Raw genomic sequence first — 26,334 nt, 5'->3', positions numbered from 1 at the left:
AGTAATTCAGACACTAATTAGTTAACACTAAAATACCACTGTATTACCATGCGATACCATCACTATACCAATGTACCGTGACAGGTTTGTTTTGCATTTGTAGCTTCATCGCTTGCCCTCCACATTATTCTTACATCCTCCCTCTCTCTCCCTCTCTTTCAGAGACTGCATTTGCCTCCAGACCTGTCAGAGACGGTGAGTCGAGTGAGTAAAACAGAACTGGCAGCAGGATGTGGTACCACTGCCACAGGCAACAAGCACCTAGATTTCTAGCGGATTCCCATCCCTCCTGCACCCTCCCCCTCCCATTCCCACCTCCACCCCTGTGATGTTCAAGGGCAGGAGAGCGCTGGAGCCGCGCTACGTCAACACTAGGTTACAGTCGCACCTGCACTGACACGCTTACTTGAATATTAGTGAAAGAGATCAAGATGGCACAGCGTTTAGTAACCACATACAAGATACTCAGTGCCACAAGAACCTGACAAGTACCTGTTGCTCTCTTTGGATAAAGCGAGAATGTGACACAAATAACGATAACGTAATTTGGCTACCGGTGTCTTTTCAGTGTGCTTCATGGTGTTTGTTAGCTTAGATAGCTAATAAATATATGGCGACAATAAAGTTTCTAACAAAATGTAATAAATGTCATGTTTTTATTCAGGCTCAAAACAGGATTTGTGGGAGAAAATGGTTTCTACTCTCATCCCTCATTTTTTACAAACTTTTTTTTTCCATACAAATATTTTTTTCTTGACTGAATTAACACGAAAACGAACACGTCACGATATTCCTCATTTAAATAAGGCATATGCAAAATAAAGGGGCGGGGCCTGGTTGAGTTCATTAGTAGTGTGTTGAATCTCAGGGTTATGGTAAGGGGCGGGACATTTCCCAAACACCAATCACAACACACTGCTCCAGCCGACCAATCAGAGCACATTGCACTTTTCAGAAGGAGGGGCTTCATAGAGACAGGAACTAAACAGAGCGTTACTGACAGACTGGGAAGAGAGGAGCTGCAACAATGGAGAATATGTGAAAAATAATGCTTTTTAACATTCAAGCATGAAATCCTATTCTAGTAGAGCCCAAAAACACAATCAAGACTTTAAAAAAGTGATTAATAGGTCCCCTTTAAAGCTGAAAAGTTTCTTCTTTTCAAAATGTCCATTTGTCGTTTAAATGGTACTTTTCATTGAACAGATGAAGAATCTGTGCCTTATCATTTTCCCTCACCCAAAAGATGGTGAGATAGTGTACAGAAAGTGAGGAGTGTTGGATTCAGGGGTTGAGAGATGTTGGTGCAGTTCTGTGAGGTTGTGCTTTATAATGCATCAGGGCAGCTGCATACAGTCTCGTGTTTTTATGAGAGCTTTACAGCGATGAACTAGGTCAGAGGTTATCATATTCAAGTACACGACTGGAGACATACAATACGTGCGAAATCAAATGCTTCCCTACTATATAGCATGCGAAAAACAGTACGCCAACAGAGTAGTATGTCCAAATTCGTAGTATTCGAAAAACAGTTGATGAAAAGTCCCCAGATGATCTACTACTTCCGGTTAGATTCTGAAGTGCGCGTACGATGGACACTTTACTATCTTATGAGGCCACGGTAGGGGATTTATGAATGGAGGTGAAACGACATAACCGACGCTGATAGGTCACATGATAAATGACAGCATGGTGGATGTAGAACGTCCAGATTACATTCATACTATATAGAATGTATTTTTTTAACGGTCACAAAGTAAGTTCAAATTCAAATGTAGTACCTACTCAGCACACGATTTCGGACGCACCGATAGTTTCTCTCTTAGCGATGCCATTGTGAACACGGTTTTCCGTGAGTTGCCACAAAACTTCTGTTTTTATTTTTCTGCCTTGTTTATAATAACACCCATAATTCTCCCCAAAAATCAATAAATTTTTTTAGACATCATAGTAGGAATTAATTCAATTTATTATTGAATTAATCTGCTTTTAATTTATGCTGGGTTTTATTTATTCTTTTTTATTATTTATTTATTTATTTATTTTTAAACATTTAATTGCAGTTATGATTTATTTTAGTACAGTACAAAAATGCTGTTAAAGTAATGGGAATCACCATTGAAAATAATGGTAAGTTTTTAGAATTATCTTTGACCTCATTAGAGTTATGAAAATTTATGAAGAAAATGTGCATGCGTTTTCACTCGAGTTAATTTTCTTAAAAAAAAAAAAAATATAATGATGGAAATATAATTTCTTTTAAGGTGAAGTGTGACCTGGACATTTTCATTTTTTTTTTTTACACAAATCATAATTTAGGCTCCATAATACTGCATTTATTTACAATTTAATTATAATAGGATCCTTTTGCATTTCTAATATTCAACGTAAATTTCAGCTGATGTGATCCTGCTTGTCTTTATGGGATAATTTATTTGTAATGTAAAAGTGCATGCATGCACACATTGATTAAAGCTGCCTGTGAAAGCATGTATTCATTCTTCAGGCAGGTATGTTTTTATACACATGTTAATGTTTCATAGCCTCATTTTCAATATAGCTGTCAGTGTTCACAGTTCTTAGTGCTTTAGGTTCCAAATGTGACCCAGGATAAATTTTTTTTTAAAATACATCACCTGAAAGCTGAATAAATAAACTTTCCATTATAGGACAATATTTGGCCGAGATACAACTATTTGAAAATCTGAAATCTGAGGGTGCAAAAAAAGCAAAATATTGAGAAAATCACCTTAAAAGTTGTCCAAATGAAGTCCTAAGCAATGCATATCCACTCACAAAATAATTTTTTGATATATTTACGGTAGGAAATTTACAAAATATCTTCATGGAACATGATCTTTACTTAACATCCTAATGATTTTTGACATAAAAGAAAAATCAATAATCGATACAAATATACCCGTGCAACTTATAACTGGTTTTGTTGTCCAGGGTCACAAATGACGCTTTTATTTTTTTTTGCAGTGCACTTAAATAGTCGTGTGGTGTGACAGGAATATTTTTTAAGAACAAACATAGTTTCTCAATTAATCTGAGCTCATAAATGCACGTACAAGCTAATAAGGTATTGAAATATAAGAGTTTTGTCCAAGTATAACTTGGCTTTAGTCCAGAGATAGTTCAAGATTTCTCCATCCTTTTCACTTTCCATTGCTGTCTCTGAGAGAGAGTCCCATAGGCCAGTACCTGACCCATCTAACGTCAGGACCAACCTACCACCCCCCAAAAACCCTTCCACACGGACACTTTCTCTGCCCTCGGCCCTCCCGCTGAGACAGCAAGTGAAGCAAAATAACTCATTCTGCCACACAATCGCTTCATCTCTCCCTCCGCTCACCCTGAGCTCACTCGGACCGCTTTATTCTTCTAGTTTCTTCCCCCTCTCTCCACCCCCCGCGCTCGTTCGCTTTTTTTCCCCTTCCTTTTAGACCATCGTAACTCTACCAAAACAAGAGCTGGCAGTGCTGAATGGCATAGGCCTTTTCTATTGTGGTGTGTTTTTGTGATGTCTGAGTTGTGTGGAGTCGGCTGGTGCCTTTGTTCACGAGCTCTTTGGTGGTTATGAGGTATGTGGAGAGAAGAGAGAGGTTTTGACATGCCGACATGTCTTTAAACGAGTAGTTTGTGGTCGTGTTTTCAATTATAAATGACACTTTTGAAAACGATGCCTCTTTTCAGTAGGAGTCGGTCAGAGAAAGAAACGGATACTGTACAAAATGTTTTAATAGTTTTCACAAAATACATTTAGAAAGCTTTTAAATAAAGTTAAATTGAAATATCTGCAAGACAGGGTAGACCTTTTGTTTTCCAAAGCATTGCTCTGACACAAAAAACCATTACAAGTGTTCATGTTTCAGGTACACAACAAAAACGCAGAATTCAAGAGATGTTTTTTAAAACCACAAACGGTTGTCGATCATAAATAAATGACTGCGTGATTAAGCCGCAGTCGAATGTACTCGAAGCCAGTGTACTAGAATGTAAAACGACTTTTTTTTCCTTTACAAAATGTAGCAACACAAGACTAACGATTAAAAAAAAAAGAGAGAGAAGATTAAGATTGTTGTGTAATAGATGAAATACAAAGGCTTTGGTCTGTTTTTACAATCAACAATGGTTTAAGTCTGATATGTACTTGTAAACAACTGCCAAACACTTACGTTTTGTTTTTTTAAAAAAAAAAAAAACTCTGTCAAGCGTTTTTAATCATAATTATTGGAATTAAATATTTCTAGTCTCACAAAATTATTTGACCGTAGGACACTATAATACAACTATACCTAATAGACAACTTGTACCTGACCTAAAGAAATGTTTTCCTTTTCTTTTTCTTTTTTTTCTTTTTTTTTAACGATGCATGAAAATCTGTATAAAACAATTAAAGATTTTTCTCGGGGCAATACAAATAAGAATATATTTATGTTCCGCGATAATTCCGAGAGGAAATTTCTAGGGAAAACAAATACTTACAATTGGACAGTAGCAGAATGGATGAGTGTTAGTTTGATGCCAAAGTCTACCGTACGATAACTTCCCAATAAATTATCAAGCGCGAGCGGCCTCAGAATCCGTCGACTCATCTCCCAACCCTCATACATAATTAAAAAGTACTCAGTAATTTACATAATGGCTGTTGTTCCTTTTGTAGGTACAATAGTATGTCGTCAACTGAAGCCGTTGTGGGTTGATTTGAGCTTCGTCCTCGTAGCCGGTAACTCTAGTGGGCGTCTCCTCTTGGTATGTTTCTGCTTCGCTGGTTTGATATGGGCCTGTATGAAGTCTGATCCATAATCCTGATATTAGCACAGCAGAAAACAGTCCCAATATGTTGTTCACAATGGATGTGAGACTAACATATCTTTTGGCTGTTGAATTGTCTTTTCCTCTTTACATATAAATGTACAAATACAACAAAAAAAAAAAAAAAAAAATGTGGATGTAGCAGAGGTTTGTTGCGTTTTGTTCCATTAAAGTCTCTCTAGTGTCAGTTTTTCCTCTTAAAGGTAGTGCCGCAAAGTTTTCCGACTGTGAAGAGACCACACGCCGCCTCGTCCCCGTGTTTATTTGTGTGTGTCTGTCTGTGTGTTTGTGAAAATACTGCTGCAGAGGTCCGGGTTCTCTCTTAGTCTCTGTGTGGAAGTCAAAGGGCGAAGTAACTCTTTTCTTTACTGTAATCTTGACCAATACTGAGACATGTCTGGCTCAGTTCCGGGAACTTGGACAGGGACAGACACTCCAGGGGAGATGAGTCCTGTAAATAGAGAGAGGTCAAATATAGGTCAAAAAAACTTTAAGCTTTGGTGTTATGTATGAACCTGTGATGTCCACTAAGCATTATCCTATTTTAAACAAATGTGATGATTAAAGAAGTAATGAAATTAAAATTAGACATTGAAAAGGATGTGTGTGTGTGGTTTAATGTTTAATAATGTTACATAAAATGGGTGAGGAACAAAGAAAGACAATTTTAGATATACAAAATCATGCATTTAAAATTAAACAGAACAATCAGGAAATACATACACAAATGTGAACAAATTGGTAAATAAGTGTATACATTTCCGCTACCGTTCAAATGTTTTTTTTTGTTGTTTTTTATGTCTCTTATGCTCACCAAGTCTGCATTAATTTGATCAACAGTAATTTTATGAAATAATATTACAATTTTAATTAACAGTTTTCTATTGTAATATATTGTAAAATGTAATTTATTTCTGTGATCAAAGCTGAATTTTCAGCATCATTACGCCAGTCTTCAGTGTCACATGATCCTTCAGAAATCATTCATATATGATGATTTACTGCTCAAGAAACATTTCTGATTATTATCAATGTTAAAAACAATTGTGCTGCTTCATATTTTAGTGGAAACCATGATTTATGTTAGGATTCCTTGACAAAAGCACAGAATTTATTTGAAATAGAAATATTTTGTAACATTATAAAAGGGGCTTGACATTAACAACTGTGTCTGGTGGTTTTCCAAAGTTACTAGCCACTCAGCATTTTCACTGGCCACAATTTTGACATCGATACCATGGGGGAAAACTGCAATATAGATATTTTTAATATTATCGCATAATTTGGCAGCAGGTATATTAGGCTGCTGTCACTTTAAGACCTGATGCACTGATCCATTATACTGTTACACGTGTTTTCTTTCTCAACTGTTTACGTTCACTTGAAACATAACTGACTGTGTTTACGTGAATACTTCCCAAGGCCAACATTTTTATTTTGCATGTATTTGACTGTTTAAGCGCAATAAGCAGTGAAAAAGAACTCAATTTAGTACTGAGAGGCGGCTTTATGTGGCGCACTTTGGGTGTGAGCACAAAATCTATGGGAATGAGTAAAATTATTCACAATTCCACAGCGAAATTCAAGCCCTGTAACACCAACAATATTTATCCGGACGGAGCAAATGAAACGAGTGAGTGAGAGGAAGAGGGTTTGTGTGTCAACTCTGTCGGAGAGATGAGAGAAAGAGAAAGAACAAGCTGGTATCATGCATCTATTCTGCGGAAAATGATTATTGGAACACTATATTGCACTTAGTTTATTATTTCAGATGCCATTTTAAAAGACTACAATTGAAAAATGTATATATTATACATAAAATTCAACCCACCAAAGTGGCTAGTAGGAGTGACTGCGTTACACACCACTGCTGAAATCCACCCGTATTTTGCGGGAGTTAATGTCAAGCCCTGATTATAAATGTCTTTACTCTCACTTTTGATCAATTTAATGCTGAATAAAAGTACTCATTTTCTTCAAAACCAAAAACCTGACCCCAAACTTTTGAACAGTAGCATAAATGTGCTATTTGATCAAGGGTGAGTTTGTTATTCGCACAATGAACTTATTCTGCCTACCTGTTGAGGTGGTACCAGAAGTTGCCATTGTTTGGCTGTTCATGTGTGCCTGCATATGAGGGGGTGTGTATGTGTCGTAGCTTCGCCCATTCACGGACGGACTGGTGGGCAGCATGCAGGAATAGGAAGATGTCTGGCTTGGCTATAAAAAACAAGAATATATGTATATAAATATAGCTTTAGTTATATCTACAGGCACAACTGTAGTTTCTATAACACAGAGACGTGTCAGTATAGTTTGACTTGGGTGATGGAATGGGAGACACTTAAGGAAGCATCACGCACAGCACATTAATCCAGTTATCAAGGGTAGAGGAGGAAACAAGTGTTCGTGACGTTACTCACTTGCATAGGCAGGTTGTTGGCCATTGTGAAGCTGGGCATCGGAGGCAAACCCGTGTACGAGTTGGTCAGAGCCGTGTCTGAGCGGCCCAGCATTGACCCTGTTGTGAAGGACACTGGTAAAGAAAAATGGTAAAAAGATTTTAGTCATGTGCTTTTGTCATTTTATTTATTTATTTATTTTTTTAATATTGCTGTTTAAATTTATTTCGGTTTTTATTTATTTCCAGTTAATAATTTTAGTGCTTCAACTTAAACTTATTTCTAATTTTCGTTTAGGTGGAATTTTTTAAAGGTACACTATGTAACTGTGTTTTGTTCAAAATTAACAACATGATTAATTCTTCTTCCAAAACGTGTTTTTGTCTTACCCTGATTCACTATGGTAAGCCTAATTATAAGCATTTATAGCGGGATGATTTTGGCTGGAAATTGCATACATCCGTCACTCGCCTATGCGCGTCTCGTCATTTACGTAAATATAGAGAAGTTGCTCTGCCGCTTTGACGCGTGTCTGGTGATGGAGTGGCATAGTTAAGTGGGCACAACAAGCGAGAAAGGTTGAAAATCTTCAACCTTTGGGATTAACCATTTTGTAAAAAAGGCTGAACTGAGGGGACTGATCTTGTAATAAAACAAGAATCAACATTGACTTGGCTTTTCGGAGATGGCAAAAACTGAGGGATTTGAAATGTTGTAAAAGTGATGCAAAGATTATGTTTTTATTACTCAGCAGGTGAGTAAGGTGTTTTATTGAACAGACAAACTGCCATATGTAGCTCTTTGACAGAGTTCATTGTAAAGCATTATCTGTTGCAAAGGGGCATTTCATTGTGGTTGTTGTAGCGCTGTGCTGGAATTTATTTTCAAAGAAGTACCGTGTCTATTAAAGGGTATAGCTACTAGTGTTGTCAGAAGTACCAACTTCGGTACCAAGACGGTACTGAAACGATGCCAGCATTTCCCACCAGCATTTTGAGCACTGTTAATTGCATTCTTAAACACCTCTGATTGGCCACTGTGTTCACAAGCTCAACAGATATGCCTCTGATTGGCTATTGCGTTCACATGCTCAAAAGATGTGTCTTTGATTGGCTACTGTGTTAGCGCTCGGTGAAGAACATCACTTTTACTATTTACAACATGTTATTTAAGCATCGATCATTGTTGCCAATCACAGACATATCTGTTGAGCATGTGAACACAATGGCCAATCAGAGGTGTTTAAGAATCCACTCAAAAGTGTTAACTGGTACCGAAGTCAGTACTTTTGACAACTCTACTAGCTACAGTAACATCTTCAGCTAGTCAGCTTGAGATCCTTTCCATCTAAACTGGTTATATCTCTAGTAAGTTTATGAGCAGTAGGATAACCATATTTATCCGCACAGTCTTGCAGAGCCAAAGCACAACCAAAACAATGTTCTTCTGCAAAATTCATACAGTTTTGTTTTTTTAAGTGCTAAAGTTTACATAGTGTACCTATAACTAATATTTATATTTTATTATATTTAATCTTTATTTCACTAAACATCAATGTTTTTAATAGTTTAAATGTTCATTCCAGTTCATTGGCTTCGGATCAGAACCAAGTAGTTAACTCTGTAAATATCATCTGCTTGCGACCCATCAGCCTGTGCCATCTAGAGTTTCATGAGAGAACTAGGCTGTTTCCAGCTGTTTGCATTGGAAATCTGCATATGCAATCCTTTAAGAATTTAGGTTGATGTATGCCATTTACCAGGAGTGGTGGGTTGTGGGATTGCCTGGTAGACGCTCGTGTTGAAACTGCTGCTGATGGGAATGTGACTGGAGGAATTGCTGGCTTGTCGTCGCTGGTTCCTCAGCTTCTCTTCCCTCCTCCATTTCGCTCTTCTGTTTGAGAACCATACCTGCAGACACAGAGAAGGTCAGCATAGATGTAAACAGTAGTAATAGCGAACATGCATTAGTTGGTGTGGTATTAAAATTGAACTGTTACCATATTCTCACCTGTATTCTAGCTTCCGGAAGGTCAATTTTTGCTGCAAGTCTTTCTCTTGCGAAAACATCTGGATAGTGGGTTCTTTCAAACTCTTAAACCAATGCGAAAACAAACGTTATTCAGTTTGAACCTCAGCTTTAAGTGTGAGACGTGTGTTGTTGATGCTTTCTCTTGATGCATACCTTTTTCCAGGGCTTCGATCTGCTCCTGAGTGAACGACGTTCGGTTTCTTTGCAGTTTTCTTTTCAATTGCAGTCGCATTTGAGTCTCATCTGAGTCCTCGCCGTTTGAGCTGATGGAGTTCGTGTTCTCGCCACTGTTGTCCTGTTGCTGGCAACCATCTGCTGAAAAAAAAAGGTGAAAAATTGTAGAAAGATCACGCAATCCACTTTTTGCATTACCTTGAGTTGCATATTATTTTTCCCCAGTGGGAGTCTATGGCAGCCCTTTAAACCATAAGTAGGAAAATTATGACATTTGGCACACTTGCAGTGATGGTAATGAATAGTAATCGGACAAATTTTGGAGTCTCTAGGACCAGCTCTATAGCGCCACCACCAGTTCAAATATTCACTTTTCAAGTGGTTATAACTTTTGAACACTTTGTTCTAGAAACATGAAACTTAGTTCACCTGATACCTCTCATCATGTTCATCACATTCAACATCTTACATTAAGACTCCGCCCTTTACAGTAGTGGCCGTTTTGAAAAGGAGAGTATTCATATATGCCATTGTATACAAATTTTTATTTCCGTTTTAATTTTTGGTAATTTTAGTATTTCAACTTAAACATATATCTATTAAAGTTAGTTGCCAAGGCAATATTCTTTATCAAAGTATAAGTTTGAGGTTTTTTTTATTCATTTTACTTTATTTCAGTTACCGAAAACAATTTTTAATAGCTTTAGTTATAGTTAATAATAACTAGACTGAGTTGCATGTGAATAATTGACAAAAAAAGTATTATAAATTTGCGAACTATTTTATTTATTTGTGTAATGTAATACATTTATATTTTGTATGCATTCAAATCATTATATATATTTTTGAAAGCATATAAAATGACTAATAATAAAAAAATTTTTTTTTGTATTTATAAAATAATATCATATATTATAAAATAAAAAATAACAAGATCATTTTATTTATATTATAAAATCCAACATAAAATAATTCTTTTTTATTAGTCATATTTTGTATGCATTCAAATCATTATATATATATATATATATATATATATATATATATATATACACATACACATACACATACACACACACACACACACATTATATATATAATGTATGTGTGTGTATATATATGTATTTTAATGCATACAAAATATAAATAAATAAATTAAAAATATATGATATAAATAAATAAAATAATTAAAAAAAAATGTTATTTTGTATTTTATAATTTTCTATTATATTATATAAATATTTCAGATGGAAAATTAGCATTTGGTTGTGAACACAACCCAAAGACTTGAGGCAAGAGTCGTCAGCATTATCTCCATAGTTCCGTAACAAAGTCCCAAAAGAAACGCATTGAATCATCCTCAGGTTCCCTTGGATGTTTTCATACACAGCACATATAATGTATAGGGATTCTTAGTGCTATTCACCGTATGGGTGTCCAGGGACCTATTGAGGTGACCACCAACACTTGAATAGAGAGCTGCTTTTCTCAATGACACAATACCAGCAGAAGAATGAGGGGAACCATTAAACTGTGCAGACAGAGATGGGCTGCCAGGCTCAAATTCTCCCGAGGGCACAATTGGAAAGGAACAACAAAAAGAGGCGTGCAGTGCTCAGCATTGTATAACACAAGGATCTAGTCAACAGACCTTTCAGTTCAGTATGTTAACCTCTACACACCACTGTCATTAATCAAAGAACCCCAGGCCAGGCCTGTTAAACGCCAGTTAGGATTTATATACGTTCAACAGGAGATGATGATGACCATTGAAAGACCTTTGCTTGCTCGGTTAGGATGAGTTGGGAAAAGTCTCTCCAATCTTATCAGAATCTCTCCAGTATTTTCATTTTATGGGTGAATTGTCCCTTTAAGCAGCACATTACACATACAATCGCTTGCGTTATTTTTGTTTAACATGAATGCTCCCAGATAGTGTTACTGTGAAGGATTCGTCAACCTTATTAGAAACTAACGATTCATCAACTCAACTTTTTATCATTGTCTCCTCTAACCAAAAGCCTGTACATGTTCTTTCTCTCCCTCAAAAAAACAACAACCTCTAATGAGCAATTACAGAGAGACAGAGCTGTGCCTGTCACAAATTCTTGCATGTGACAGAAACATCTTTTGTCCCGGGACGCACAGTGCTTTTCTCTCACTCCCCATGGGGCGCAAATGATGTGGAGGGCACTGGCAGGGGGAGGGGGCAGGTGGTACCGCATGGACACCTCCGCCGAAAACTCTGTTCCTAGTCACGCAGACCCAGACAGAAGCCGTATTGAGATGAGCGATTAACTCCTCAATTAATGAGTGGCCTTTTCTCATCCAAGCATGTTAGTGGCACGCAATTCTGGATCCTGTATATTAATCTAATGCGTCTCCGGATGGATTGACATATAGACCTAATGACTAAAGGAGATTTCCTACATAACTGTAAATACTTTTCATTACAGATTAATTAATACTATGAATTCATAATAAAATAATACAGTATTTATGTTGTTAAAAATAATAATGTACAAAATCTATTATTATTATTAATGGATATTCAGAATGAATATTATAGTACGAAAATGGGATAATAAAAAGACTATTTTTTATTATAAATAAATTATTAAAATATTTAAAAAATCTTTTAATATTATTAATTAATATTATTTTTATTTTATTTGCTGCAGTTGCTTTGATGTTGTGACCTCAGTAGTTACGTTAAAAATAATAATGTACAATATATGCATCATGTACCATATACTTTATTAATTTATTATCTTTAAATAATAATTTAATATCTAGTATACTTTATTATATTGTATATTTTAGTATAAGTTCAGTATGAATTGTATAGCATGAAAATGGGATAATAAAATGATTAATGGTATTTTTGTTATAAATAAATTATTAAAATGTTTAAAACTTTTAATATTATGAATTAATTTTTATATTATTTTTGCTGCAGTTGTTTGATGTTGTGAAAATGGGATAATAAAAAGATTAATATTATTTTTATTACAAATAAATTAAAATTATTATTTTTACTGCAGTTTTGTTGTTGTTGACTGCAGTATTTATGTTGTTAAAAAATAATAATGTACAATATATGCATTATGTAGTTTAATAATTTATTTTCTAAGTAATAATTTAATATAGAGTATACTTTATTATATTATATATTTTAATATAAATTCAGTATGAATATTATAGCATGAAAACGGGATAATAAAGATTAATATTATTTTTTATTATAAATATTTTTTTAATATTTAATCTTTTAATATTATTAATTAATATTATTTTTATTTTATTATTTTTGCTGCAGTTGTTTTGTTGCTGACTACAGTATTTACATCGTTAAAAATAATAATGTACAATATATGCATCATCTACTTTGCTAATTTATTATTTTTTAAATAATATAATATAGTATATTTTATTATATTGTATATTTTAGTATAAATTCACTATGAATATTATAGCATGAAAATGGGATAATAAAATGATTAATGGTATTTTTGTTATAAATAAATTATTAAAATGTTTAAAAATCTTTGAATATTATGAATTAATTTGTATGTTATTTTTGCTGCAGTTGTTTGATGTTGTGAAAATGGGATAATTTTGGGATTTTTTTATTGCAAATAAATTTAAATTATTATTTTTACTTTTGTTGTTGAAAATGGGATAGTAAAATTATTAATAATATTATTTTTTATTATAAATACATTATTAAAATATTGAAAAATCATTTTTGTACATTATTTTAGTATATGAATATTTAGAAAAAAATTAAAAAGATTAATATTTTTTATTATAAATATTTAAAAAGTCATTTAATATTATTATTTTATTATTTTTTCTGCAGTTGTTTTGTTGCTGCTGTGCCTTTATGATGTTGTTATTCTCATTTTTCTCATGACAGTGATGCTCTTATTGCTTTTCGACTGTCTCACCTTGATTTGGTTGTCCTGGCACAGACGTACCAGGGTACCATCCCGGGCGCGTCCCCCACGTGCCGGTCTGCCCGTTGAGCATTCTCAGCTTGTCGTACATGCCATCTGCACCCATCTGTTGCTTTTCGCTAGCCAGGTTGCGTAGGACTCGATTTATCGACGACACCTGAATATAGGTATAAAGAAGCCAGTCAGTCAAATACTGTTTGTATCAGCCATTTCATTTCATTCAGTTCCACTATATCTCTGTCCATGAATGCCATTTGTATTTATACCTGTTTTTTTTTTTAATGCAATATGGATTTTTTTTTTTTTTTGTTATTGCTGATAATTGCATTATATGCATTCTTTATTTATCCATTAAGAAATGCAGTGACCGCATGATTTCATTTATTGACGTAAGAAGCTCTCAATGACGTTCATACGATGCAAATGAATCATTACTGGCACTTACGCTGGGTATGTTATCGTTGGTGCACACCCCCTCAGACAGCAGTCTGTCCCGAATTTCCCAGGCAAATATAGAGGGACACTCCCTCTTGTACTGCGCTATTTTGCCGACCACTTCAGGCGTCGCTACCCTCGGTTTGCTCCCTCCGATGGCTCGTGGTCGGATGGAGCCGGTCTCATAATATCTCCCCAGAATCTTGCTCACACACCCATTGGACACCTGAATGGACAGCAATATACACAATTCACATACATTATTTAAGACTAAATTGAAATAAAGTAATGTACTTCAAACAATTATACGCTTACGTTCTTATTGTCCAGTTGGACTTTTGCATCATCATGGGTCTATGAACACAGAAAATATGCCTTAAAATTGCTAGGATGATCTCATTTACGCTTAAAAGTAATTAGGGTCACACTTTACATTAGTGTTCGCTTGAGGGTTAGTATCTCGAATGCGTTGTCATTTAGCTGTACTATTTGTAACACGGACCATGAGTTGACTATGTGATTATTCCACTAGCACCCGGATGTAGAAAATGGGCTTCAGGGTCACCTGCAAAATCCTGGAGATGTCGCAGGGTCGCGCTCCGCTGTGAGCGAGTTCGACGATCTTCTGTCTGGTGGAGTCCGGTAACGGTCTGCCGTTCACAAACACCCCGCCGAGCTGGTTGACGCCGCTGTGACCTGTGGCACATGGAGACATAACAAATTGGCTCGTCTTTCCCCTCAAAAACAGTCCCTCAATGGGTGTCCCATTGTCCAGAGTCGTCTTTGATCAGACAAACCGAGTCGGATTAGAGAGGGAAAAAAAAAAAAAAGGCTGAGTTTTTGCATTGCACTGTCAGTGTGACTGACAATAACTGCGCACATCAAAATCTGAAATGCACAACGGCAAAGGAAACTTTATACTTATTTTTTTGAATGCTCACCACCCAACAGATCAACACAGGGATGTCATGCACTAGACTCGAATCAATCAACACACACAATCGACCGATGAACCGACCTCTCCGTTCAAGTGAACTGAAATTGTCATAATCAAACTGTCCTCAAGAGAACCGTGCGTCAGTGTTCGGAAACTCTCGTTCACACCAGACCAGCAACAAATCCCTAATAAATAAGCACACGTCGCCACTGAGGAACAACAGAAACGGCAAAGTCCGACAACGTGTAAAATAATTCGATGTTAGATGAGCACTGTCTCAGAAGAATGTGAAAAGCGCATACCGGTACTTTTGATGCGATGTGAAAGTCCACTGAAAAGTCAGTTCAAAGCGAGCGAAAAAACGCAGGCGAATCCCTACGAAAAGCCTCCCCGGAGCGCGTGTGTGCTCTAGCTCTCTGCTCCTCTCTCGTCTGACTGCAGGAGCCCGAGCTCCTAAGCAATAAATAAGCTCCAAATATAGAAGAAGAAGAAGAAGAAGAAGAGGGGGGAAAATATGATGAGCCTCCCTGACATTTGTCTTTAGAATAAAGCTAGCTGCACGTCAAGTTTGAGCTTAATTTCTGGAAATAGGCGGAGGTCGCCTCGGATCATGCATGGAAGGCTCATTGAAAAGATCAGCTGAAGTACTTGTGGCAGGACTGTCACTTTATATGACACCGCTCTGCTTTTGAAAAACGCATCGTCACGACAAATAGTAGCATGATAAAACGACCCTTTCTGTCCGCATTTGGATAGCAGACAAAATCGGATTCTGCTCTTGTTGCCTTCAAGGGAGGCTTCGTTTTATTTCTAGCTACGAGGACAGGGGTGTGCGTGCTCCTGAACATATTAAATCTGACAAAGCTTCTTTTTTTATGTTGTAACAAACCCCACATCTACTGGAGATAAATTCAAGTGTCTAAATGTGAAATTTACAGTGGGAAAAGTTAGTGATTCGGTTTAAAAACCCTACATTTTGAATCCGGCACATTTTAATGAAGCCGATTCTTTTGAGCACTGATACCGCACAACAAACGTGTGGTAATCTCTTCAAATCCGGTGGAATAATCCACTGTCATCCTCTCTGTCTTCAATAATTCCTGGATTAGTTGGGTTTAATAGACTCTTGAGCGTAAGGAGGTGTGGGTGTTTATCAAATGAAGGCATTTGATTGATGTCACCGTCACACGGAATCCTGACCCGGCCTGTCATTTCACAGTTCAAAGGTTAAGTCTTAATAATCATATAATTCCCCACGGTGTAGGACTGTGGCAGTCATAATGAGACTTGTATTTTATTGCTCCCCTACTAATGGGGAAAACATATGTCGTGAATTTTAAACATCGGTCCTAAATCTCCAGACCAAATTGTTTGTTTGTTTTTGTCGAATTTATCAATTTATCTTGATAAAAATGAGGACAAAATGGTGCAGCGCCAAATATATTATGGGTCAAAGATGTTTAGATGTTTTCATCAATAGAAATTTCCAAAAAAAGGATTTTATATACATAGAAAGCACATTAAATGCAAGAAAAATGTCTACTTTTAGGGTTTCAAATAAGTTTAGGGAGAATAAAATGTCAAAATGTGGGTAAAATAATGTTCCATTCTCATTCAGTGTACACTAAAAAAAATGTTGGGTTAAAAACAACCCAAGTTGGGTTGAAAATGGACAAACCCAACAATTGGGTTGTTTTTATTTAACTCAACTATTGCTTAAAAATGACTGTACACTCTAAAAAATGCTGGGTTAAAAACAACCCAAGTTGGGTTGAAAATGGACAAACCCAGCAATTGGGTTGTTTTAACCCAGCGGTTGGGTTAAATGTTTGCTCAACGTGCTGGGTAGTTTTATTTAACTCAACTGTTGTATAAAAATTACTGTATTGCTTGCTTAAAATGAACCCAAAATATGCTGGAAATTAACATTTATTAAGAAGTTTAATAAATGAACATTTATATATTAATAGTAATTAAACATTAAATTGCTTATTAATAAATGTTCACCTTTTGATTGTTATTGTTGCCTCTAGTAATTATGTGTCTAATTTTTTAATTTTGGGTTAAGCCAGACATATAGTCATTTTTAAACCATAGTTGGGTTAAATAAAACATTTAACATTTAACCCAACTGCTGGGTTAAAACAACCCAATCACTGGGTTTGTCCATTTTCAACCCAACTTGGGTTGTTTTTAACACTTATATTTGTCTAACAACATACATACTCTGATCTGTACTATTAAAATATATAAAAGAGTAAGTGAGTATACTAAATTTTATTGCATTTTAAACCAGTAAAAAATTATTGCTGACAAATGGCCAAAGCTTAGGATAGTGGCAAAGTCTAACAATGTAAAATTACAAGTAATTAGTCTTTAATGTGGCTCAAAATAGATTTTTTTTGTTGTAAATATCCCTGACAATATTGTTACACTGAATGACATTTGGTAATAATGTATATGGATATTTAATTTTTGCTCAGAAAAAAGCAAACAAATTAAACAGAACCCATTCTGATGTATTGAAAAACAACAACTGAAAGCTGTATTACACTTATTGTTTAGATGCTTGAAAACCCTTTTGCGTCAATCCAAACGAAGAAATCGAATAGATTCGCACACAGAAAATAGGGCATAACTCTTCAGAACATGATTTAATCAGCTTGTTCTGATGCCATAAGAACAAGTGCAATCATACCTTATATCATGAATTACATAAAACAATATATGATTACATTACGTAATCACGAAGAACTAATTCAAGCATTTATCGCACGTCAGACCTCTGATCCTACAGCAAGAGACAAATGCAAGATCTAAAGTGACGACAAACTAACATAACTCATGTTTTTCCCCTCAAGCGAGCACAGAAAATCCTGGAATCGTCAAACGTATTTTTTTTTTAAACATGCATTCGCTGTTTCGGGACTGTCAAGTCCTCTGTGGAAGCTGGCAAATTCTCTGCGTTAAATAATCGAGCCAGAGCTGCATTTATTTGTTACCAACTCAAGCAGAAATAAACATCTCCTCCCCCATCAGCCATGCATTTATTTATGCTCGACATATATGTATTCATATGCCTTTTCTTTTAAATATCAACATGAAGCAATAGAAAACCTAAATAAAACCTATTATATAATTTCCCATCAGAAATGCAATGCAGTTAAAGTTTAATCATAAGAATTGCACTTACTGTTTTGCATCATGGACGCCACTCCTGATTCCCACGTGGGTTGGTTATGGTATTCTATTTATGACAAAGAAAATAAACAGGGTTAGTCGTGAAATCCAGTTTTGCTTTGTTTTTATTGCAGTTTTGCAACAGTTGCGGCGTTGCGTTTACGGTCTCAGCGCATAATATATTTGGGAATAATCCTTTCTAAGGGAATTTCAGCGTTAAAAACTTGCCTGGTAACAGAGTTGACTGTCCGTTTAAAAATTTAGCCCTTCATTTGCGTCTGACTATTTAGATCATTCCTATAGGATAGAGCAAAAGAGTAATATTAGTTCGAATGACTCGTATTTAGTCATGTAGTTTTTTTTTTTTTTTTTTTAGAACTAGAAAATAGAAGAGTTTGAGCTGTTAAATAAAAAATAGAGAGTGCATCTCAATTTCTTGGTGGTCTGTAAAATATGTTCAACCTTCCTCTTTAGATCTTCCCGTCAAAAGTGTACAGTGACACACGCTGTCTACTTCGCATCAGTGCTCTGAAAAGTGAGAACCGGAGGGGGTGAGAGGATCCTAACAAAGCCTGCTGGAGCTCAACAATGCGCCTCTTTTACCTTCTATACCCAAACCCAGCCAGCACAACTCGGCCTCTGCAACTAGCAACACAACCTCCCACCAAACCTACCAATACTTGCCCGAATACAAAGAGCCGAGGGCACCCTGCCCCCCAGACGACCATCCACACACACACACACACACACATCCACTGTCACTTTCCTGACGGCCATGACCCCGGTGCCCGAACCCCAATGCGTGTTTCTGTTTGTGAGCTTTGGGGAAATAGAAAAGTAATTTCGCGTTATAAATATCTGGTGTTTGTGTAACGGGTGTGGGTTGTTAGGGCTTGTAAAAGGATGCAACAGCCCAGTAGGGTGCTCAATTGGGGAAAAAAACAATTGCAATAAAGGATCTATTCAGCGACATTGCTAAAAAGGGGCCCAGGGAAGGAAAGTCTTTCGTTTCATTTTCTCTCCCGACGCTGAAATAACAAAACCGGTGTGCCCGTTTCCATTCGCGCGCTTCCCAAGATCGAAGAACTAGAGCTGCTGGAAGTGTTCGTTTAACATTTAAATGTATCAACTCCTACATATCAGAACATTTATATTTGAACATTCTAAACTTTTGCATTTAAGCGTTCTAAAGTTCTTTTTTTTTTTTTTTTTTCTGAAACATTTTAAGGATTTGTTTCTTCCAGATATATTCTAAATATTTTTTGTTAACCTTTTAACTCTTTTATTTTCGTTTTATAATTTCCCATAAACAAGAAGGCCTAAAATTTATATAGGCTAATGCAATTAAAATATTGTTATTTAAATTGTAGTTAATAAATATACATACATAATATATATACATATATATATATATGTGTGTGTGTGTGTGTGTGTGTGTGTGTCAAGATGTTGCCAGCTGTAATATGCCTTCATAAATGTGAATATTTTAGTGCCGTATCTTTAATAATAATAATAATAATAAAGTTACGTCAAATGGAAACTACAACCCGAAGGTAAATCCGAAACACCTTTAAAGCCTAATGCGATGATTAAAACTCTTAATCGCTCTTAATCACAGAAATGTTAATTGTTTTGTGTACGCGCATCGCGACTCTGCGTGTTCCCGTTAATGATTTATCTAACATCGCATACAGGCTGTTGTTGTTGTTTATGAGGTTAACTAGGATCTCATCTGCATTTCTTTCGTTTGTGTAATCCTTAACTACAATTGCTTTAATTAAACATGCTTATTCAGGAAACAGAGTTCTCCATAAACATCATTCTCATGCAGACGCGCATCTGTACGTGTACAAAAGCGCAGTGGGAAGTTTGGAAGGATCTGACATTAACATGCCCTAATCATCTTATACTGCTTTCGATTGGGAAATCTTTTGTGTTTTGGAGCTACATTTATTTAGTGAACGTTTATGAGCGTCCTAATGCCACTAGAGTAGGCCTGCATGCATGAGAATATTTGCTTGATGCTAAAATAAACGGTTTTAAATGTAATTATTTGCTTAATAATTTTATTTACCAAATTTAATGCGTGCAACACATTTTAGTCTAGTCTAGTCTAGTCTATATTAAGTCTTGACAGTGCATTAGATCAAAAAGTATTGAACTTTATTATCTGTCCTTTTTTTTTTTACAAGTACAAAAACACTAAATATAAATATTCTTCTAACTCACAGAATAATAAACAAGAAGAGATCCAGGCTGATGAATCAAACTGACACCTTTCCTCAACGGGTCAGTGCATTCCCGTGCTCCGAAAAAAACACTGTTCAGGCCTAATGTGACTCCAAACTCTTTCCTCTCACAGATAAATATTTACTATCCACAAACAGAAGCGGTTTTCTGCATAAAAAAAAGTAGACCGCAGCTAAAACTAGCTTTATTTCGTATAGCCTAGGCTAATTTAGTTTTACAGCTATAGCCTACAAACTATCAACAGAACGAGCATTTTTATATTTTTATGACTTGGGCAACACCATTAATACTAGGCTAATAATCTCAATGTCAATAATAAATAATAGCTAGTGGATAATTCCAATAAAATGCTGCATCACACCAACAACTAACTTTTAGTTTCAGCGTGCGCACTCACCTTTTTGAGGCATTCTGCTCCCCCGCCTGAGCCCTTCCGAGCAAAACAGTGAAACTTGGAAATAAACAATGGCTCTCCGATAGTAATTTCTTCTCAAAATATATGTTTTTCCACCGTCCCTCTTTCTGGAAGGAAATTCCCTGCGAAGGAGACACAGATTGACAGTGAGCGGAGATGTCAGGACTGCTCAGGGACTGAGAGTGTGTGTGCTCGCATGTGTAGTGAGTGAGTGAGTGAGAGAGAGAGGGAGAGAGAGAGAGAGAAAGTGAAGGCGCATGTAGGGTGGGAGAGAGCGCGCGCGCTCGAGAGAGAGACACACACACACACACCTATGCTGATTGGTGATAGTACTGATGTCTTTAGTCTGTCTGTTCCCGGTTGCAGCTCTTTACTGGCCCATTAGAGAAGCACTGACCCTCTGCCATCACAGAACAGAAAACAGGCCACTTTTGAACCAACTAATCAGTCCGCGCATGCAAATGCCGAGCGCCCCCTCTCAAACTCACTCAATATTGCTTTATGCTTCATTCTGTTGCTGTTGGATGCACTGCTTAAATCTCACCACTGGGCTTTTTAGTGTCTTTTTTGTCTTGTGTGTTTTCAGATTAGGCTACAGTTTGGCCCGAAATGTGTAACTCAGGTCACATTTTACGGTAGTGTGGATTTACGCGGTCCCAAATGAATAATGCAAATTATATTTCAAAGAAAAGAAATAGCTTTTTAGAATGGCTCTTAACATATCTAATATGTGTATATGGACACTGTGCACGGAAATCTGTTTTTGCTGAATATATTCCTGAGTGATTGTTTGCTGCATGGGGCTTTTAAGTCCTGAGAGATGTGGCCCTCCATGACACTGATAAAAGAAAGCAACCTGTTGACAGCTGCGAATTCAAAAGGAGAACCTGTTTGCTCTGTGCATTAAGTGCACTTGCAAATGGTCCCTGGTGCAACTGGCTAAAACAAACGCAAACACTCTCCACGTGCTTTTGTTGACACTCACGCGCTTTTGCACCGTATCTGCGCGTGGAGGTTACCTCTGTGTCCACGTGGCCGGAGTTTTTTTTTTTTTTTTTTTTCCCCCCCTTAAATTGTTCACCGTTCACTAATTTTACAGCTTTGTTCATCGGAGTCGCAAATAATGATGACATCTGTTTACTACATTCTGTTTGCAACAGTGGTGGTGTGTGATTTTAAAGTGCAAATAAAAAAATAATCATGCGGAAATGACTGGTCCCTGAGGTAAATTTATTGTATAGCTCAAGTAGGATAGTGAATATTAGGCTTTTAAATTTTTGCTAATTTAACTGCTAGTTGCAACCATACTTCCCAAAGTCTGTCTGTATCGTGTGTGTGTGTGTGTGTGTGTGTGTGTGTGTGTGTGTGTGTGTGTGTGTGTGTGTGTGTGTGTGTGCGCGCGCCTCAAACTTTGATATAATGTTCCCATATTTATCAGCTAATTTGTAGAGAAATTTGTTTTTGGAATCTACAATTATGCCTAAACTGCAAATTATTATATATATATATGTATGTATAAAATGTGTGTGTGTGTGTGTGTGTGTGTGTGTGTGTGTGTGTGTGTGTGTGTGTGTGTAAATATATACTTTTTGCAATTTATTTTAATTGTGAAGTAGTTTGTGTGTGTGTGTTGTGTGTGTATACATATATATATATATATATACATATACATACACACACACACAAAAACTACTTCACAATTAATATATATATATATATATATATATATATATATATATATATATATATATATATATATATATATATAATATATAATATATTATTATATAATTAATACTTATATATTATACCATTATGCCTAATATATAAACACTCTCAGTGTCTCAGTATAAACACTCTCTCTCTCTCTCTCTCTCTCTCTCTCTCTATATATATATATATATATATATATATATATATATAGTGGTAGCTCGAGTCTATGGGAGCCGGTTTATACAAGAACTAATGGGATTTAAAAGAAACGATAGCCATTGCATTCACTTTTCCCGATATATGCAAAGTTCATCTGTAAACTATCTAGGAGGTGATTAAGAGCGCCTGAAAACCATTGAAGGAGAGAAACGACACTGTAAAAATAATAATAATAATAAAAAGAGGCCTTAATGGAAACGGATAATGAACAGCACTGGCTTTGTATGGCCCTGTAGAGTTTCTCTCTTACTACTGTAAATATTTCCACAGATGAGCTCTTCTTATCTGTGTTAGGCTCTATAATGCTAAATATAATCATAACATACATTCATTTTTATTTAAAATTTATTATAAAGATGCAAAGAACCCAGTTTTATTGTTTCAAATATCTATAGTGACAAAAAAAGAATGCCCTAAAACGCTTAGTAATCGTGCCCTGGCTGTTGATTTCTCATTTAGATAAGTTGTAAATCCTCTGTTAATGAGGTGTATTTAGGATGTGGTCTAATTCAGGGGGCATCATCACCCTCCAGGCCATACAAACCCAGCGACATCACACGAACCCTGCAGATAGCAATTTTACACGCAAAGCAATTAGCCCGATTGGGATTAGTAACTGCTAATACAAAGTCGTGAAAAGTAATCCCTAATCTCGTGGCTGTTTCGCTCTTGGGCAAAGTGGTCACTGTGTCTTCTGCAGAAAACTTTTTAGAAAAGGAGAACGAGGGAGGAGGGAATGGGACTGACGTCATACTTCAGGAGAACACGAACAAAAGAGTGTATGGAGAAACAGAAACGGGCTGACAGATTGTTTTATAAATAAATGCAACTGATCGGGGACCAACGAAGTTTACTTAGAAGGTTTTTTTTAGTTCTTTTTCATAGTTATTTATGTTATGTTTCTTTTATTGTTGTTAAAATGTCTTGTTTAGCATGAAATAATAATAGAAAAAGCACCACCCATATTATTATAATAATTAGGAAGAACAATGTTTAATAAACACATTTATTGTAATTGCTGTGACAAAAAAAATAAAATAAAAAAAAATAAAATGGAGACATGGTTCATTTCTACATGTTCTTTCACTTGCTTAATTATAATGTTAATTTGCGTATCTTTCCTAAAACTGTTTTTAAAAGGCAAAGGTGCTTTTAATGTAATAAAATTATTTTGAGGTAACGCGCGCTCTGATGTATCTTGACGTATGAAAATGCACTAAAATAGCCATTTCGAAAGCATATTTATGGCTGTCTAAATTTGACACAAACTTATAAATTAAAGATATTAGCCTAATTAAGATGGAAATTTAGTTCTATTGAGTTCAAATAAAAAATCCAAATCCATAAACTAATTTCGCTAAAAATGTATACTATAAATGTATTTGTAATTTATGTAATTTGTATAGCTACTTTTGTTGGTTTGTGATAAATATTTCAAATAAAACATTCATAATGAAATATTTTAGACTCAATGAAATGTATTTTCCTAATGAAGATAATGCCGTGCGTTTGCTTTACTGAGGACGGTGGGGAAAACATGCAGTATTTGATCTGAACTTACCGGGATATTTCTGACTTCTGATCAATATCCTGCAGTTTCAAGTCCTTGCGATTGAATAAAATTAAAACGATCTCATGAGTCCAGACTGTGTGTCACGTTTGAATCCCGTTTGGAGTGGAAATGTCAGTGAGAATGAAAAAACGGTGTAACCCTCACTCACTGTAAACTTTCTCTTAATATCAGCCTCAGCTCGACAGCGATTGGTCAGATGACGCGCTACGTCACGCTGGAAAATAGTTCTCATACAGCCATGCATGCAACATATCAGGGGAACTCCACGCGCTCACATTAGCCTCGATGTTCAAGACGTGGCGTGATTATTGCCCTATATTTCAAGTGAAGAATTAGGAGAATTATGCTTCTGAAGTCATGGTGTTTCCCAAAGAAGACAGACTGGCTTCTGGGCATTTCTTTGGTACCAAATGCGAGGCAGTTTTATATTATCAATAATATATATAACGGTATATATAGCCTACTATCTAATAATATTATAATATGAATAAAATATAGGCTATTGAATAATGCACCCACCTCTATATTGATTAAAGAAAAAAGAAATCATTTTTAAAATACATTTTTTATTATGTTTTGCTAGTTCCTTAGAGATCTTTTCACGTATGCACAGCAAGACTCTAGTGCTTTAAAAAAATAATTATCTTTGAGAATATATTTCAGAAGCCTAATTGCAGAAAGACCCAAAGCCTATCAATAGCTGCAATAAATGCAAATATTTCAAATGGCATATGTTATTTTTTTCAGCCTCTCTTTTTGATGCCAAGTTGATAGCCGTCTGTTAAGCAAATATTAGCCAAGGCGTCACGGAGATCTTATGTACCTTACTCATTCACGTGGAAAATCAAATGGTTAACCGGTACAACAGCCCGTTTAGTGAAAATGTTTTCCTCCACCTGTGTGAGTTTTTCGTTAATGTCTTTCACTACTGTTGTTTACGACCATTTCTGGACTATTTTGTCGATTCTTCCTATAAAGGAGATCTGTTGCGCATTTAACAAGGCCTGTATGTATGTGATTCTGCACATCTAAACAAAGAAAACATTAGAATAGTAAAGGTGAAGCGACATAATATGCCATAGTGCGCAAATGCGCAACAGCTCCGCAGTGTGTCTCTCAGGAAATGAATGGGTTGTGTTGGTTCTTTAGGACGTATATAAGCAGGTATGGGACGCACGAGCATTATTCAGCCCTTTGTTTGACGTAACCACAATTAAGGGCCACAGAAACCGTGCAACGCTGCAGGGTTCTCCAGGTGATCGCTGGAAACCGCACGGCTTATCATGCGGTCAATAAAAGAAGACGCTGCGCAGCGGCCGGGCCAGGTGCCTCCGTTCCCTGCTCCACGACGCCCCGCTCTCAAGAACCCGACCAGGCGTGAAGGAAAATCTGTTCAGCCAGCCTCTCAGCATCCTCTCTCTCTCTCTCTCCCCCCTCTATCTCTCTCTCTCACACACACACACACACACACACACACACACACACACACACACACTGACATCTATATAACATTTATCTTCTATACAACAACAAGTTTTCAAGTGGTTGTAATATCAGTAACGAGTTTGACATGAGCAATCAAAATGTTCTTTCTTAAATGTAATGAATATTTATTTAATTTTAGAGATGCACCGATATATCGGCCAATAATCGGTATTGGACTATAAAAGCACATTATCAGCCGATAGTTTAAAAACAGCTGATAGTCAGGGCTGATATATCCTGTCAATCAAAAGAGGGCAGGAAAATGCACTGCATTTGTGCTTTGTGTAATGAAAATGCCAAGAAACCTGTTTGATGTTCAATATTAATATGAATGAATAACATTCAGAAAGAAAAATATTAATCTTCAGAATTTAGTTAGTGTGTTAATGTTTGAGTAATGTGTGTTTGTTTATAACTGATACCAGTTAGAATAAAGAATAACGTTTTTATTTGTATTTCTTTCAAAACATAATTATTAAATACATAATTATTAATTATAATGAAATTATCATTAATTTAAAAGAAGGTATCGGTATCACTGAATAATCGGCTATCGCTATCGGTGGAAAAAAAAATTCTATTGGTGCATCTCTGTTTAATATTTTGTTTAACGTTACATTTTTATTACAATATGTTGCTATAATAACAATCTCCTATACACTACAGACAAATGTTGTTAGTAGATAATGAGGGGGAAATCTAGTTTTTGACATATCTGTCCTAAATGTTATCTTCATGTT

General features: G+C 35.9%; 2 protein-coding genes across 8 annotated transcripts in view; one reads left to right on the top strand and one right to left on the bottom strand.

Annotated features, from left to right (window-relative positions):
- elp4 (elongator acetyltransferase complex subunit 4) overlaps window positions 1-642 on the top strand; it is a 106,231-nt gene extending 105,589 nt beyond the window's left edge. Inside the window, exon 10 of the mRNA XM_048183769.1 lies at window positions 163-642. Coding sequence (XP_048039726.1) covers window positions 163-273 — 111 coding nt within the window. The 3' untranslated portion in view covers window positions 274-642. The remainder of the gene's footprint in view (window positions 1-162) is intronic.
- A 3,084-nt stretch (window positions 643-3,726) lies between these two features.
- pax6b (paired box 6b) lies at window positions 3,727-24,354 on the bottom strand. 7 transcript variants are annotated; one of them, XM_048183761.1, is made up of 13 exons: window positions 24,098-24,338; window positions 20,587-20,726; window positions 17,953-18,006; window positions 14,388-14,518; window positions 14,138-14,176; window positions 13,833-14,048; window positions 13,379-13,544; window positions 9,408-9,569; window positions 9,234-9,316; window positions 8,983-9,133; window positions 7,245-7,357; window positions 6,900-7,041; window positions 3,727-5,272 (listed from the first exon to the last, which is right to left on the bottom strand). In XM_048183761.1, the coding sequence occupies exons 2-13, from the start codon at window positions 20,597-20,599 to the stop codon at window positions 5,187-5,189; spliced, it is 1,356 nt and encodes a 451-aa protein (XP_048039718.1). In that variant the 5' UTR covers window positions 20,600-20,726; window positions 24,098-24,338; the 3' UTR covers window positions 3,727-5,186. The 7 variants fall into 7 exon arrangements, with proteins under 7 accessions (XP_048039718.1, XP_048039719.1, XP_048039723.1 ...); XM_048183762.1 differs by having other exon boundaries at window positions 9,408-9,566; window positions 24,098-24,336; XM_048183766.1 differs by lacking the exon at window positions 6,900-7,041 and having other exon boundaries at window positions 24,098-24,354.
- Between the last annotated feature and the right edge of the window lie 1,980 nt (window positions 24,355-26,334).

Source organism: Megalobrama amblycephala, linkage group LG3, assembly GCF_018812025.1.
Source record: "Megalobrama amblycephala isolate DHTTF-2021 linkage group LG3, ASM1881202v1, whole genome shotgun sequence".
In the NCBI taxonomy this organism is placed as follows: Eukaryota; Metazoa; Chordata; class Actinopteri; order Cypriniformes; family Xenocyprididae; genus Megalobrama; species Megalobrama amblycephala.
Note: the sequence above shows the minus strand (reverse complement) of the source record. Positions and strands in the feature narration are given on the sequence as shown.